General features: G+C 42.5%; 1 protein-coding gene across 16 annotated transcripts in view; it reads right to left on the bottom strand.

The window, feature by feature from the left end:
- TCF4 (transcription factor 4) overlaps positions 1 to 16,175 on the bottom strand; it is a 901,809-nt gene that overhangs the window by 40,118 nt on the left and 845,516 nt on the right. For all 16 annotated transcript variants that reach the window (XM_033934037.1, XM_033933979.1, XM_033934084.1 and 13 more), the window contains one exon: positions 2,300 to 2,435. In XM_033934037.1, the coding sequence (XP_033789928.1) occupies positions 2,300 to 2,435 (136 nt within the window). The remainder of the gene's footprint in view (positions 1 to 2,299; positions 2,436 to 16,175) is intronic.

Genomic DNA, 16,175 nt, shown 5'->3' with positions numbered 1-16,175 from the left:
GCCCCCCACCCCAACATCCCTCCCACATTGCTGGAACCCCCCTGATATCCCCCTGATATTCCATGACATCCTCCCCACATCTCCCAACACTGTTGGACCCCCCTCCTCCATCCCCAGACCCCCTTCCCTGTACCTGCTGATGACAGATTGGCAGGAGGGAAGCCCACTCCATCCTACCTACAGGGCTGTGTGCTGCAAATGGCAGGCCGTCACCCTCCCAATGCATCTTGGGATGCAGTGGGAGGGGCCTGAGGCCCCGATTGGCTCAAAATACTCTTCAGCTTGGAAAAGAGAAGGCTGAGAAGTTTTATGATTGAGGTCTACAAAATCCTGAGTGGTGTAGAATGGGTAAAAGTGAATCGGGTTTTCACTATTTCAAAAAGTACAAAGACCAGGGGACACTCCATGAAGTTACATGGAAATATTTTTAAAATAAATAGGAGGGAATACTTTTTTCCCTTCAATGAACAGTAAAGCTCTGGAGGATGTGGTAACCCAGGGATTGTAATGGTATGCCATGGTGGGGGGAGGAAGTTGCTAAAGGAGGATGGGGTTATGGAATGAGGGGTGATATGGGAGCTGCTCTCTCCAAGTTTTCCGCAAACATCTGAAAACCTGGCTTTTCTCAAAAAATGTAAGTCTCCCTCCAACTTAGGAATCAATGAAACTCTTATATCTTGGCATCCCAAGTCCTCTAAATTTTCTTCACACTTCTACCTCTAACCCTCTGTTGTAGTTCCTTCCTATTTCTCCTACTGTAAACCGCGTCGAGCTCTACGAACGTGGAGATGATGCGGTATACAAACCTAAGGATTAGATTAGATTAGATTGATGTTCCCAGGCAGTGTGATAATGTTACTTGTGAGGTTGATGACAAGCAGTATTATGTATGTATCGTGGGTGTCACTAATTATAGGACTGAGCTACTTTCTACATGTTAGTGATGCTAACGGTGAATTAAGGTGTAGTAAAAGCTCAATTTAGCATACCTTAATAATTATATCCCTCAACGTAAGTAAAAATGTTCTACTACAAAACAATCCTTATTTATATACCGCCAATACCTCTATGAAGTTCACAGCGATTTACATAAATAATTATGGTGATACAAATTATTAGGTAGTACTACAATTTTAGGAATTAATAATAACAAAATCTTGAAATAGATAGTTCTTTAGGTCTTTTTTGAAACACTTAAAATTAAATTGCTGCTTAATATTAGTTGGTAATGTATTCCAAAATTTTGCTGCTTAATATGCCCATGTGAAGTTGAAAGTTCTTAATGACTGGATACCGAAAAGTGTCATCATTTCTTAAGTTCAAAGATGGGTTATTAGAAAAATTAAAGAGTTGGGGCATATACTCAGGAGTTTCTTCAAAACATATTTTAAATAATATACAATATAATTTATAAAGTATTCCCCCTTCTATAGGTAGCCAGTGTAATTCTCGTAGGTAAGGTGAAATCTTATCACTTTTCTTCAGTCTGAAGATTAATCTAATAGCTGTATTTTGTAGAATTTGGAGGGGTTTTTTATTATAAGTTTTGGGCAATCTAAGAAGATGACATTGCAATAGTCCAATTGAGATAAAACTAAAGATTGTACTAATAAGCAAAATTACAAATGAAAATTATCTAAATACTTTCTAATCCTTGATATGAATATATTATTGATATGAATGGATGTATGCCCAAAAATCAAGAAAGAATCTCAAATGAACCAACAATGAAAAAAAAGCGGGGCTGACTTATACTGCTTGTCCATGGAGAAATTGTTTGCCCTCTGCATAAACCAATGAGAAAAGGGAAGACCTTTAATATACTTAAATAAAGAAAAGAGAAAATAGAGAGAGAAACATTCCTTTCACACTGTCCTATGAAAAGCTAAGAATCAGTTTTTGGTGGAATTCACTATGTCATATTTTCAAAATGGAGAGGATATTAGCTATTCAGCAGGGACGTTATAAAAAATTAATTGATGTTTGGGAGCCATTAACAAATTATTGTAAGGATTGTTTATAATTAATAATTTATTTCTTCCCCTTTATTTATTGAAGCATAGGGTGGGATTAATTTTAAATTATCTGAATTATAAGAATATAATGGAGGGAGGGAGGGAGAAATAGTATTATGATTTCAAGATATGTAAGATTAATAAGTTATATTAAAGTGAATATGATGGTATTATTATGTACTTGTTGAAAGTTTAAAAATGAATAAAGATTAAAAAAAAAAAAAAAGAATCAGCTTGGATGCAAAAAGGTTGGTTTTGCAGCTCTGTGACTCTGATGTACTTACTCCGGTAGGGATCTTGGCTTGAGTTCAAATCAGGAGATGTGGCAGACTGAACTGGCAGTTGTGGAACAGGGACCTGGTTTGGCACAAGAGAATGGCTGCCTCGCAGACTCACGCCATCTTCACGATGAGCCCCGACCTGTGAAAATTTTTTTACATGTTATGGAAATGAATATAGGGACAACATTATCTTCAAAGACCACCACATATGGTGCTTGGAGCCACACTGATAAGTTCTATACAAGAAAATTTCTTATACCTATCACTAGAGGGCACCCTTAAACTGTAAATATACTAATTACAAAAAAATCCCACTTAGTAAAGATGCCACAGAGCACATTTAGTGACAAACATGGCAGAGTAGCTCAGGCAGGTAAAACGTCAAATCGTCTCCCTGGGTGCTGCAGTGGAGAGCACTGATTCATACCCATCTGTCTTCTATCATGTCCACCAACAGATCTGACAATTATCTTAATGCCCATATGCTTAACTGTGAGCTTTTCAATTCCCCCATCACTATCAGAAATCCTGCAGGAATATTGATTTGGCATTCAACTTTCATTTCTGAGGTCTGCCATGTTTTTCCATACTACCCGCTCTGTCTCTTACAGTGGGAGCCGCAGCAATGTGAGACAGCCCTCGCTTGGTATAAATTTAATAAAACATCACATGGCTTTCCGAACCTAGCAGCCCCTACCATATTTATTTGTTAGTGAATTTTGACAACTAGTGAGATCATACCTGAAGGGTGCTAGATTTACCAGCTCAACTTCAAAATGTATACTCAAAGCATTCTTTATGACACACATCGCTAATTTTGGTCATGTGAGAATTATGAGCAATAATTCAACTTGTGCCAACTATCTCAGTAGCCAATGCTTCCCAGTCAACAAATAAGATGGGTTTTTTTAAAACTCAACTAAAATCTTCTACTCCTGTAATATACTCACTTGAAAATGTAAAAAAAAAAAAAACCAACCCGTTGGTCATCGTTGACTGTTCACATAGAAACCATGTCAAATAATAATTTGCATCCAAATCTCACCAAATGCTTTTTTTAAACACATATTCTAATAAGTGTAACTGTAAATGTAATGGACAATCAAACAAGGGAAACACAGCTATAATACATTTAGGCCCTGATTCTATAAATGGCGTCTACCAATGTAAGTGCCTAACTTAATTTTTTGAAATTGGTTAATTTGTGCTGATAATAGAAAGTTTAACCGCAAAAAACCCTAAGGACTCAGTGGCCAATAAAGTCCAACCTAAATAACAAAAAAGAAAAAGGAATTGGCTCACAATAAGAATTCTCCCAGAAGGAAAAGATTGAAAGGAAAAAGTTTAATTGAAAATAGATCTGTTTTAATGATATTATTGTTAAACAGGCCTCTGATACAAAAGCCCTTAATACAATGGACATCAGTATTAAGGGCTTTTGTATCAGAGGCCTGTTTAACAATAATATCATTAAAACAGATCTATTTTCAATTAAACTTTTTCCTTTCAATCTTTTCCTTCTGGGAGAATTCTTATTGTGAGCCAATTCCTTTTTCTTTTTTGATAATAGAAAGTGCCATTATAAAACAATTAAAAAATGAATTTGCCGGTAGGCGCCTAATTCGGTAGGCATCTACAACTTAGATGTAGGCGTCTACTCTACACCAATGTATCTACCCAAAAAATAGGTATGGTTAGAAGTGGAGTTTAGGTATGGATTGAGTTAGGTGCTGGTATTTTAGGCCAAGAAAATCCTGGCCTAATATACTGGCATCTAGCTTGAGATAGGCACCACTAAGCATGATTCTATAAACAGTGCCTAACTTTGAGTGACATGTGGTAAGTGCCATTTTCCTAGACGCCTACTGATTTAGGTATCATTTATAGAATCAGGCCATTAATGTCCTTCTATTTGCCATCATCCAAATAGTCCTTTTACTAATGCATGCTTATTGCAGGTTAAATCCCACGACCGAGGACATCCTATAGTAGTTTTAGAATTGGCACGTTTTGTTTTTTTTAGCACAGGGGGCGTGTTTGGAGGCAGAGAATAGGCATGTGATTAGTGCAGCCACATCACTGTGTTCTAACCAATTAGCGCATGGCTATCGGCTCATGTGGTAATGGCCATTCAAGTTTAATAAAGATTTAATTGATCGCTTAATCAGAATTCTAAGCAATGTACATATCACTAAAATTACAAAATTTAGGGAATAATACAACAAATAACAAAACTAAGTCTTACAAGACTAATGAGTAACACTACAGGCCCATGAAACACAACGAGATGAAGGGGAAGGAAATACAAATTGTTTGATAGTAAATAAGACGTTCAAGGGAAAAACAAGAGGAAAGGAAAAATCAGTATACTTCAAAGAAGCTATACAGTGTAGTTAAAATCTGGCCACAAGACTGGCTTACTGATTATTAAATGCACCATTAAAGAGAAAGCTTTTTTATTTGCTCTTAAATTTATCCAAGTTGCGTTCTTCCCTTAAATGAATAGGAAGTGAGTTTCATGTTTGAGCGGCTGTGACTGAAAAAATTGGGAAATTAGAGCTTGGCCATTAATAAGACATTTGGAAAAATACGGTCATTTTACAACCTGCTAAAAGTGACCTCAGCATGTCAGAAATCTGTGCACTTAAAACAGCACGGGCCACTTTTTAGCACAGCTTAGTAAAAGGGCCCCAATGTTTGCAATAATGTGAATAATCATCTACATGCAAAAAAAAAAGAAAAAAAAAAGTGATTTGTAATGTAATTAAATATTAAAAAAATATTAAATGGAATAGTACTTATCTCAAATTTTGTGGATAATAAACAAAAGTGCTTCAGCCTTCCGACATGATATGTTTTGAGGTCATCTGTGTCAGGACCAATAAATTCTATTACAGCACTATAGCTTCTACTTCAGTCTAGCACATGCTCATGAGGTGAGTCATTTGAAAGAAAGCTTCGGAATGAGACGACATAGGATGAAGAGGCGTTAGGCTCAGGAGTAAGCTAAGGGAATTTTTTTTACAGAATGGGAGGTATATGCGTGGAATGGTCTCCCAGTAGAGGTGTTGGAGATAAAGACTGTGTCTGAATTCAAGAAAGTGTGCGACCGGCATGTGGGTCTCTTAGGGAGAGAAGATGGTGGATGCTGCAAATGGACCATTTGGCCTTTATTTGCCATCATTTTTCTAAAGACTTTGTGATGGACAATTATGGGAGCTATAGTGCTGTGACAGAATTTATTACCAATTTAACCTTCATATAGACCACCTTGACATGTAATATTTGAAATAACTAATATTCTTTATTGTCATTCATTGCATTTGAGATAGTTCATTTCTATTTTTCCCACATTTTTACAAGTAGTTGATTATTACATTATTGCATACATACAGTCTCCTCTTGTCATTCGTATGTTCCTGATGTGCATTTTCGTATATTCCCAGTTGCATCTCTGGTGAACAATATTCCCCATTCGTGCCACTGTGTTTGCGTATTTGTAGATTTGCTCTAAAAAAATGCTTTCTTTGCTTTCATTTTATCGTTGCGTCTGGTGTTCACTTCCAGATATGGCCCCAAAGTGTCCATGCAGGAACCCAACCCTATTTTCTCAATAGGATCCATTGTTCACATTCCACAATTTTGAGGCCCAATGTGTACTGCTGGAATCTAACCTCTGTTTTTCTATAGACTCAACATTTCGTTATTTGGGAGCCTTACTACCGCAAATAACAAGAATGGACTATATTTTTTAGTTTATTGGCCTGATGACAAATTGAAGGACATTAACATGATTATACAGAAGCATTTGTTTATAAAGTGTTTCCCTTTCTGATGGTCCATCACATTCATATTCGCTTTGTGTGATTTTGGGGAGGCAGTTATCAAGCTGCATTTTGGCAATAAATTGCATTATTTTGTAGGTCACCGCATGATACATAGTAATGAGATGCAAAGCATGGAAAACACCTAATTACTATGTAAAATTCATAACATGGCGTGCGGGGAACAGTGGCTGGCGTAGAATTATGGAATGCCTTGCCTGGTATCTTGCGGTTCTGTATGGGGAGGATGAATTTTAAGAAAATACTGAAAAGTTTATTCTAGTAGATAATCTCCTTTTTAGATTTCTTTTTGACAGTAATGTATGATTTAAAGCCTGTTTGTATCTTTGAATTGACTGAATTTGCATTTTATCCCTGTTCATAACAGGGACGATTATGATGTTGTTTAGATATGTCTATGTTATATATGGTAATCGCAGGGAAACAAGATTTTATGTATGTGATATGGAAACCGCATAGTTATATGCGGTAGATACATTTTTTTAAATAAATAAATAAAACTGGAAAAGTAACCCTAGCAAAATGCAGGGGTTATTTTACTGTCCTAAGATCTGTAAAGCCACGGCCCAATGCTCCTGAGCAACATCTTTACAGATACAGTGAGAATAGACATAAGCTGTTCCCCAAGTCATCCCCAAGCACAAATCTCCTTCCCAAGTGACCCCCAGTCAAGGTCCCTCACCTCCAGCCAAGGCACCCCCAAGTCAATGTTCTCTAAGACAGCCCCCAAAGTGTCCTCCCACTCAGAAGTTTCCCTCAACCAGAAACTGCCTCAGAGATATGGCCTCCTTCTTTCCAAATACCCTGCTACCTACCTGAAGGCTTCCCCCAGGTCTATCTACCATGTTCCCTGGGGGTCTTATGAGAGTGCCAGGTTCAAAATGGTGCCGGTATTCCCTATCAATTGACTTGCAGTACTACCATAGTGAGTGAGGTTTCCATATAAATTTTGAACCTGGTGCTGGCAAGGGCAGTAGCGACTGGAAATCATTCCTGCCTGGACTACAACTAGACATCAAGGAGCATAGAAGGTAGGCCTGGATGCAGATGGAGCATATGGGTGAGTAGGGGATGGCCTTTGGAAAAGGGGAGGATTCTGAAAAAGGGGCCAGACCTTTGAGGAAACTTCTGGGTGGAGGATAATAGAAACATAGAAACAAACATGATGGCAGATAAAGGCCAAATGGACCATCTAGTCTGTCCATCTGCAGTAACCATTATCTCTTTCTCTCTCTGAGAGATCCCACATGCCTATCCCAGGCCCTCTTGAATGCTGCTAAATATCCAATTTGAATGTTTCAGTGCTATTTGGGGGATGCAGGTATAGTCTGAGGGTGGAACCAGCAGTTATCCAGTTAGTAGCAACATTTAGTATATAAAATCCTAATAAACTTAAACTTAACTGTTCTAACTTTATCTGGTTATTTATCCAGGTGCCCTGAAAAGAGTACCTACCAACCTATACCCAGATATTGAATGCTGGCCAGTATTTGGACACCAGAGTGGAATACAAAAATATAAAAATCCCGCAGCAGTTAGCATTTAACAACAACAACAAAAAATAACACAACACACTGACCACTGCAGGGTATCGTGGGGTATGGCATTATATTGCACTAAGCAAACAAGAGGAGGAAAGAAGAATTTTGTCTCAAAAATAGCACAGAAACACAGCAACAAGAGGCAAAAGAGATGTCAAAATATCAACCAAGGAGATACTTTATTGGGTCAATCTTATATATATAAAATCAGATGTATGTATGTATGTGCCGCGATCACGCAAAAACGGCTTGCCCGATTTGAACGAAACTTGGTATGCCGATCCCTCACTACCTGGGGTGATATGTTCTGGGGGTCTCACGGCCCACCTGCACATGTGGGCGGAGCTACAAACATAAAATCAGATTTCACCCATTCATGTCAATGGAAAAAATGTAAAACAGCTGCCAACGCAAAAACGGCTTGCCCGATTTGAACGAAACTTAGTATGCAGATCCCTCACTACCTGGGGTGATATGTTCTGGGGGTATCGCGGCCAACCTGCACACCTGGGCGGAGCTACAAACAGAAAATCAGATTTCACCCATTCATGTCAATGGAAAAAATGTAAAAACTGCCTCCGCAAAACCGGCTTGCCCGATTTGAACGAAACTTGGTATGCGGATCCCTCACTACTCGGGATGATATGTTCTGGGGGTCTCGCAGCCCAACTGCACACGTGGGTGGAGCTACAAACATAACTTCAGATTTCACTCATTCAAGTCAATGGGAAAAATGTAAAAAGCTGTGGGACCGATTTGAACTAAACTTGGAATGCTGATCCCTCACTACCTGGGGTGATATGTTCTGGGGGTCTCGCGGCCCACCTGCACACATGGGCGGAGCTACAAACAGAAAATCAGATTTCACCCATTCATGTCAATGGAAAAAATGTAAAAAACTGCCATTCTCACAGTAATTCCAACTACCTGGGGTGATATTTTCTGGGGGTCTCGCGGCCCACCTGCACACGTGGGCGGAGCTACAAACAGAACATCAAATTTCACCCATTCATGTCAAAGGAAAAAAATGTAAAAAGCTGCCATTCTCACTGTGACCAATTTGGACGAAACTTGGTATGCAGATCCCTCACTACCTGGGTTGTTATGTTCTGCGGGTCTCGCGGCCCACCTGCACACGTGGGCGGAGCTACAAACAGAAAATCAGATTTCACCCATTCATGTCAATGGAAAAAATGTAAAAAGATGCCATTCTCACATTAATTCAAAAATGGCTTGACCGATTTGAACGAAACTTGGTATGCAGATCCCTCACTACCTGGGGTGATATGTTCTGGGGGTCTTCCGGCCCACCTGCACACGTTGGCCGAGCTACAAGCAGAATATCGGATTTCACCCATTCATGTCAATGGAAAAAATGTAATAAGCTGTGGGACCGATTTGAACGAAACTTGGTATGCAGATCCCTCACTACCTGGGGTGATATGTTCTTGGGGTCTCGCGGCCCACCTGCACACGTGGGCGGAGCTACAAACAGAAAATCAGATTTCACCCATTCAAGTCAATGGAAAAAATGTAAAAAGCTGTGAGACCGATTTGAACAAAAATTGGTATGCAGATCCCTCACTACCTGGGGTGATATGTTCTGGGGGTATCGCGGCCAACCTGCACACCTGGGCGGAGCTACAAACAGAAAATCAGATTTCACCCATTCATGTCAATGGAAAAAATGTAAAAACTGCCTCCGCAAAACCGGCTTGCCCGATTTGAACGAAACTTGGTATGCGGATCCCTCACTACCTGGGGTGATATGTTCTGGGGGTCTCACGGCCCACCTGCACATGTGGGTAGAGCTACAAACATAAAATCAGATTTCACCCATTCATGTCAATGGAAAAAATGTAAAACAGCTGCCAACGCAAAAACGGCTTGCCCGATTTGAACGAAACTTGGTATGCAGATCCCTCACTACCTGGGGTGATATGTTCTGGGGGTCTCACGGCCAACCTGCACACCTGGGCGGAGCTACAAACAGAAAATCAGATTTCACCCATTCATGTCAATGGAAAAAATGTAAAAATTGCCTCCGCAAAACCGGCTTGCCCGATTTGAACGAAACTTGGTATGCGGATCCCTCACTACCCGGGATGATATGTTCTGGGGGTCTCGCGGCCCAACTGCACACGTGGGCGGAGCTACAAACATAACTTCAGATTTCACCCATTCAAGTCAATGGGAAAAATGTAAAAAGCTGTGGGACCGATTTGAACTAAACTTGGTATGCTGATCCCTCACTACCTGGGGTGATATGTTCTGAGGGTCTCGCGGCCCACCTGCACACATGGGCGGAACTACAAACAGAAAATCAGACTTCACCCATTCATGTCAATGGAAAAAATGTAAAAAACTGCCATTCTCACAGTAATTCCAACTACCTGGGGTGATATGTTCTGGGGGTCTCGCGGCCCACCTGCACATGTGGGCGGAGCTACAAACAGAACATCAAATTTCACCCATTCATGTCAATGGAAAAAATGTAAAAAGCTGCCATTCTCACTGTGACCAATTTGGACGAAACTTGGTATGCAGATCCCTCACTACCTGGGGTGATATGTTCTGGGGGTCTCGCGGCCCACCTGAACACGTGGGCGGAGCTACAAACAGAAAATCACATTTCACCCATTCATGTCAAAGGAAAAAATGTAAAAAGATGCCATTCTCACAGTAATTCAAAAACGGCTTGACCGATTTGAACGAAACTTGGTATGCAGATCCCTCTCTACCTGGGGTGATATGTTCTTGGGGTCTCGCGGCCCACCTACACACGTGGGCGGAGCTACAAACAGAAAATCAGATTTCACCCATTCAAGTCAATGGAAAAAATGTAAAAAGCTGTGGGACCGCTTTGAACGAAAATTGGTATGCAGATCCCTCACTACCGGGGGTGATATGTTCTGGGGGTCTCGCGGCCCACCTGCACACGTGGGCGGAGCTACAAACAGAAAATCAGATTTCACCCATTCAAGTCAATGGAAAAAATGTAAAAAGCTGTGGGACCGATTTGAACGAAACTTGGTATGCAGATCCCTCACTACCTGGGGTGATATGTTCTGGGGGTCTCGCGGCCCACCTGCACACGTGGGCGGAGCTACAAACAGAAAATCACATTTCACCCATTCATGTCAATGGAAAAAATGTAAAAACTGCCTCCGCAAAACCGGCTTGCCCGATTTGAACGAAACTTGGTATGCGGATCCCTCACTACTCGGGATGATATGTTCTGGGGGTCTCGCGGCACAACTGCACACGTGGGCGGAGCTACAAACATAACTTCAGATTTCACTTATTCAAGTCAATGGGAAAAATGTAAAAAGCTGTGGGACCGATTTGAACTAAACTTGGTATGCTGATCCCTCACTACCTGGGGTGATATGTTCTGGGGGTCTCGCGGCCCACCTGCACACATGGGCGGAGCTACAAACAGAAAATCAGATTTCACCCATTCATGTCAATGGAAAAAAATGTAAAAAAACTGCCATTCTCACAGTAATTCCAACTTCCTGGGGTGATATGTTCTGGGGGTCTCGCGGCCCACCTGCACACGTGGGCGGAGCTACAAACAGAACATCAAATTTCACCCATTCATGTCAAAGGAAAAAATGTAAAAAGCTGCCATTCTCACTGTGACCAATTTGGACGAAACTTGGTATGCAGATCCCTCACTACCTGGGTTGTTATGTTCTGGGGGTCTCGCGGCCCACCTGCACACGTGGGCGGAGCTACAAACAGAAAATCAGATTTCACCCATTCATGTCAATGGAAAAAATGTAAAAAGATGCCATTCTCACATTAATTCAAAAATGGCTTGACCGATTTGAACGAAACTTGGTATGCAGATCCCTCACTACCTGGGGTGATATGTTCTGGGGGTCTTCCGGCCCACCTGCACACGTTGGCCGAGCTACAAGCAGAATATCGGATTTCACCCATTCATGTCAATGGAAAAAATGTAATAAGCTGTGGGACCGATTTGAACGAAACTTGGTATGCAGATCCCTCACTACCTGGGGTGATATGTTCTTGGGGTCTCGCGGCCCACCTGCACACGTGGGCGGAGCTACAAACAGAAAATCAGATTTCACCCATTCAAGTCAATGGAAAAAATGTAAAAAGCTGTGAGACCGATTTGAACAAAAATTGGTATGCAGATCCCTCACTACCTGGGGTGATATGTTCTGGGGGTATCGCGGCCAAACTGCACACCTGGGCGGAGCTACAAACAGAAAATCAGATTTCACCCATTCATGTCAATGGAAAAAATGTAAAAACTGCCTCCGCAAAACCGGCTTGCCCGATTTGAACGAAACTTGGTATGCGGATCCCTCACTACCTGGGGTGATATGTTCTGGGGGTCTCACGGCCCACCTGCACATGTGGGTAGAGCTACAAACATAAAATCAGATTTCACCCATTCATGTCAATGGAAAAAATGTAAAACAGCTGCCAACGCAAAAACGGCTTGCCCGATTTGAACGAAACTTGGTATGCAGATCCCTCACTACCTGGGGTGATATGTTCTGGGGGTATCACGGCCAACCTGCACACCTGGGCGGAGCTACAAACAGAAAATCAGATTTCACCCATTCATGTCAATGGAAAAAATGTAAAAAACTGCCTCCGCAAAACCGGCTTGCCCGATTTGAACGAAACTTGGTATGCGGATCCCTCACTACCCGGGATGATATGTTCTGGGGGTCTCGCGGCCCAACTGCACACGTGGGCGGAGCTACAAACATAACTTCAGATTTCATCCATTCAAGTCAATGGGAAAAATGTAAAAAGCTGTGGGACCGATTTGAACTAAACTTGGTATGCTGATCCCTCACTACCTGGGGTGATATGTTCTGGGGGTCTCGCGGCCCACCTGCACACATGGGCGGAGCTACAAACAGAAAATCAGACTTCACCCATTCATGTCAATGGAAAAAATGTAAAAAACTGCCATTCTCACAGTAATTCCAACTACCTGGGGTGATATGTTCTGGGGGTCTCGCGGCCCACCTGCACACGTGGGCGGAGCTACAAACAGAACATCAAATTTCACCCATTCATGTCAATGGAAAAAATGTAAAAAGCTGCCATTCTCACTGTGACCAATTTGGACGAAACTTGGTATGCAGATCCCTCACTACCTGGGGTGATATGTTCTGGGGGTCTCGCGGCCCACCTGAACACGTGGGCGGAGCTACAAACAGAAAATCACATTTCACCCATTCATGTCAATGGAAAAAATGTAAAAAGCTGTGGGACCGATTTGAACTAAACTTGGAATGCTGATCCCTCACTACCTGGGGTGATATGTTCTGGGGGTCTCGCGGCCCACCTGCACACATGGGCGGAGCTACAAACAGAAAATCAGATTTCACCCATTCATGTCAATGGAAAAAATGTAAAAAACTGCCATTCTCACAGTAATTCCAACTACCTGGGGTGATATTTTCTGGGGGTCTCGCGGCCCACCTGCACACGTGGGCGGAGCTACAAACAGAACATCAAATTTCACCCATTCATGTCAAAGGAAAAAATGTAAAAAGCTGCCATTCTCACTGTGACCAATTTGGACGAAACTTGGTATGCAGATCCCTCACTACCTGGGTTGTTATGTTCTGGGGGTCTCGCGGCCCACCTGCACACGTGGGCGGAGCTACAAACAGAAAATCAGATTTCACCCATTCATGTCAATGGAAAAAATGTAAAAAGATGCCATTCTCACATTAATTCAAAAATGGCTTGACCGATTTGAACGAAACTTGGTATGCAGATCCCTCACTACCTGGGGTGATATGTTCTGGGGGTCTTCCGGCCCACCTGCACACGTTGGCCGAGCTACAAGCAGAATATCGGATTTCACCCATTCATGTCAATGGAAAAAATGTAATAAGCTGTGGGACCGATTTGAACGAAACTTGGTATGCAGATCCCTCACTACCTGGGGTGATATGTTCTTGGGGTCTCGCGGCCCACCTGCACACGTGGGCGGAGCTACAAACAGAAAATCAGATTTCACCCATTCAAGTCAATGGAAAAAATGTAAAAAGCTGTGAGACCGATTTGAACAAAAATTGGTATGCAGATCCCTCACTACCTGGGGTGATATGTTCTGGGGGTATCGCGGCCAACCTGCACACCTGGGCGGAGCTACAAACAGAAAATCAGATTTCACCCATTCATGTCAATGGAAAAAATGTAAAAACTGCCTCCGCAAAACCGGCTTGCCCGATTTGAACGAAACTTGGTATGCGGATCCCTCACTACCTGGGGTGATATGTTCTGGGGGTCTCACGGCCCACCTGCACATGTGGGTAGAGCTACAAACATAAAATCAGATTTCACCCATTCATGTCAATGGAAAAAATGTAAAACAGCTGCCAACGCAAAAACGGCTTGCCCGATTTGAACGAAACTTGGTATGCAGATCCCTCACTACCTGGGGTGATATGTTCTGGGGGTCTCACGGCCAACCTGCACACCTGGGCGGAGCTACAAACAGAAAATCAGATTTCACCCATTCATGTCAATGGAAAAAATGTAAAAATTGCCTCCGCAAAACCGGCTTGCCCGATTTGAACGAAACTTGGTATGCGGATCCCTCACTACCCGGGATGATATGTTCTGGGGGTCTCGCGGCCCAACTGCACACGTGGGCGGAGCTACAAACATAACTTCAGATTTCACCCATTCAAGTCAATGGGAAAAATGTAAAAAGCTGTGGGACCGATTTGAACTAAACTTGGTATGCTGATCCCTCACTACCTGGGGTGATATGTTCTGAGGGTCTCGCGGCCCACCTGCACACATGGGCGGAACTACAAACAGAAAATCAGACTTCACCCATTCATGTCAATGGAAAAAATGTAAAAAACTGCCATTCTCACAGTAATTCCAACTACCTGGGGTGATATGTTCTGGGGGTCTCGCGGCCCACCTGCACATGTGGGCGGAGCTACAAACAGAACATCAAATTTCACCCATTCATGTCAATGGAAAAAATGTAAAAAGCTGCCATTCTCACTGTGACCAATTTGGACGAAACTTGGTATGCAGATCCCTCACTACCTGGGGTGATATGTTCTGGGGGTCTCGCGGCCCACCTGAACACGTGGGCGGAGCTACAAACAGAAAATCACATTTCACCCATTCATGTCAAAGGAAAAAAATGTAAAAAGATGCCATTCTCACAGTAATTCAAAAACGGCTTGACCGATTTGAACGAAACTTGGTATGCAGATCCCTCACTACCTGGGGTGATATGTTCTTGGGGTCTCGCGGCCCACCTACACACGTGGGCGGAGCTACAAACAGAAAATCAGATTTCACCCATTCAAGTCAATGGAAAAAAATGTAAAAAGCTGTGGGACCGCTTTGAACGAAAATTGGTATGCAGATCCCTCACTACCGGGGGTGATATGTTCTGGGGGTCTCGCGGCCCACCTGCACACGTGGGCGGAGCTACAAACAGAAAATCAGATTTCACCCATTCAAGTCAATGGAAAAAATGTAAAAAGCTGTGGGACCGATTTGAACGAAACTTGGTATGCAGATCCCTCACTACCTGGGGTGATATGTTCTGGGGGTCTCGCGGCCCACCTGCACACGTGGGCGGAGCTACAAACAGAAAATCACATTTCACCCATTCATGTCAATGGAAAAAAATGTAAAAACTGCCTCCGCAAAACCGGCTTGCCCGATTTGAACGAAACTTGGTATGCGGATCCCTCACTACTCGGGATGATATGTTCTGGGGGTCTCGCGGCACAACTGCACACGTGGGCGGAGCTACAAACATAACTTCAGATTTCACTTATTCAAGTCAATGGGAAAAATGTAAAAAGCTGTGGGACCGATTTGAACTAAACTTGGTATGCTGATCCCTCACTACCTGGGGTGATATGTTCTGGGGGTCTCGCGGCCCACCTGCACACATGGGCGGAGCTACAAACAGAAAATCAGATTTCACCCATTCATGTCAATGGAAAAAATGTAAAAAACTGCCATTCTCACAGTAATTCCAACTTCCTGGGGTGATATGTTCTGGGGGTCTCGCGGCCCACCTGCACACGTGGGCGGAGCTACAAACAGAACATCAAATTTCACCCATTCATGTCAAAGGAAAAAATGTAAAAAGCTGCCATTCTCACTGTGACCAATTTGGACGAAACTTGGTATGCAGATCCCTCACTACCTGGGTTGTTATGTTCTGGGGGTCTCGCGGCCCACCTGCACACGTGGGCGGAGCTACAAACAGAAAATCAGATTTCACCCATTCATGTCAATGGAAAAAATGTAAAAAGATGCCATTCTCACATTAATTCAAAAATGGCTTGACCGATTTGAACGAAACTTGGTATGCAGATCCCTCACTACCTGGGGTGATATGTTCTGGGGGTCTTCCGGCCCACCTGCACACGTTGGCCGAGCTACAAGCAGAATATCGGATTTCACCCATTCATGTCAATGGAAAAAATGTAATAAGCT

This window comes from Geotrypetes seraphini, chromosome 1, assembly GCF_902459505.1.
Source record: "Geotrypetes seraphini chromosome 1, aGeoSer1.1, whole genome shotgun sequence".
Lineage (NCBI taxonomy): Eukaryota > Metazoa > Chordata > Amphibia > Gymnophiona > Dermophiidae > Geotrypetes > Geotrypetes seraphini.
This window is presented reverse-complemented; position numbering and strand designations above follow the sequence as displayed.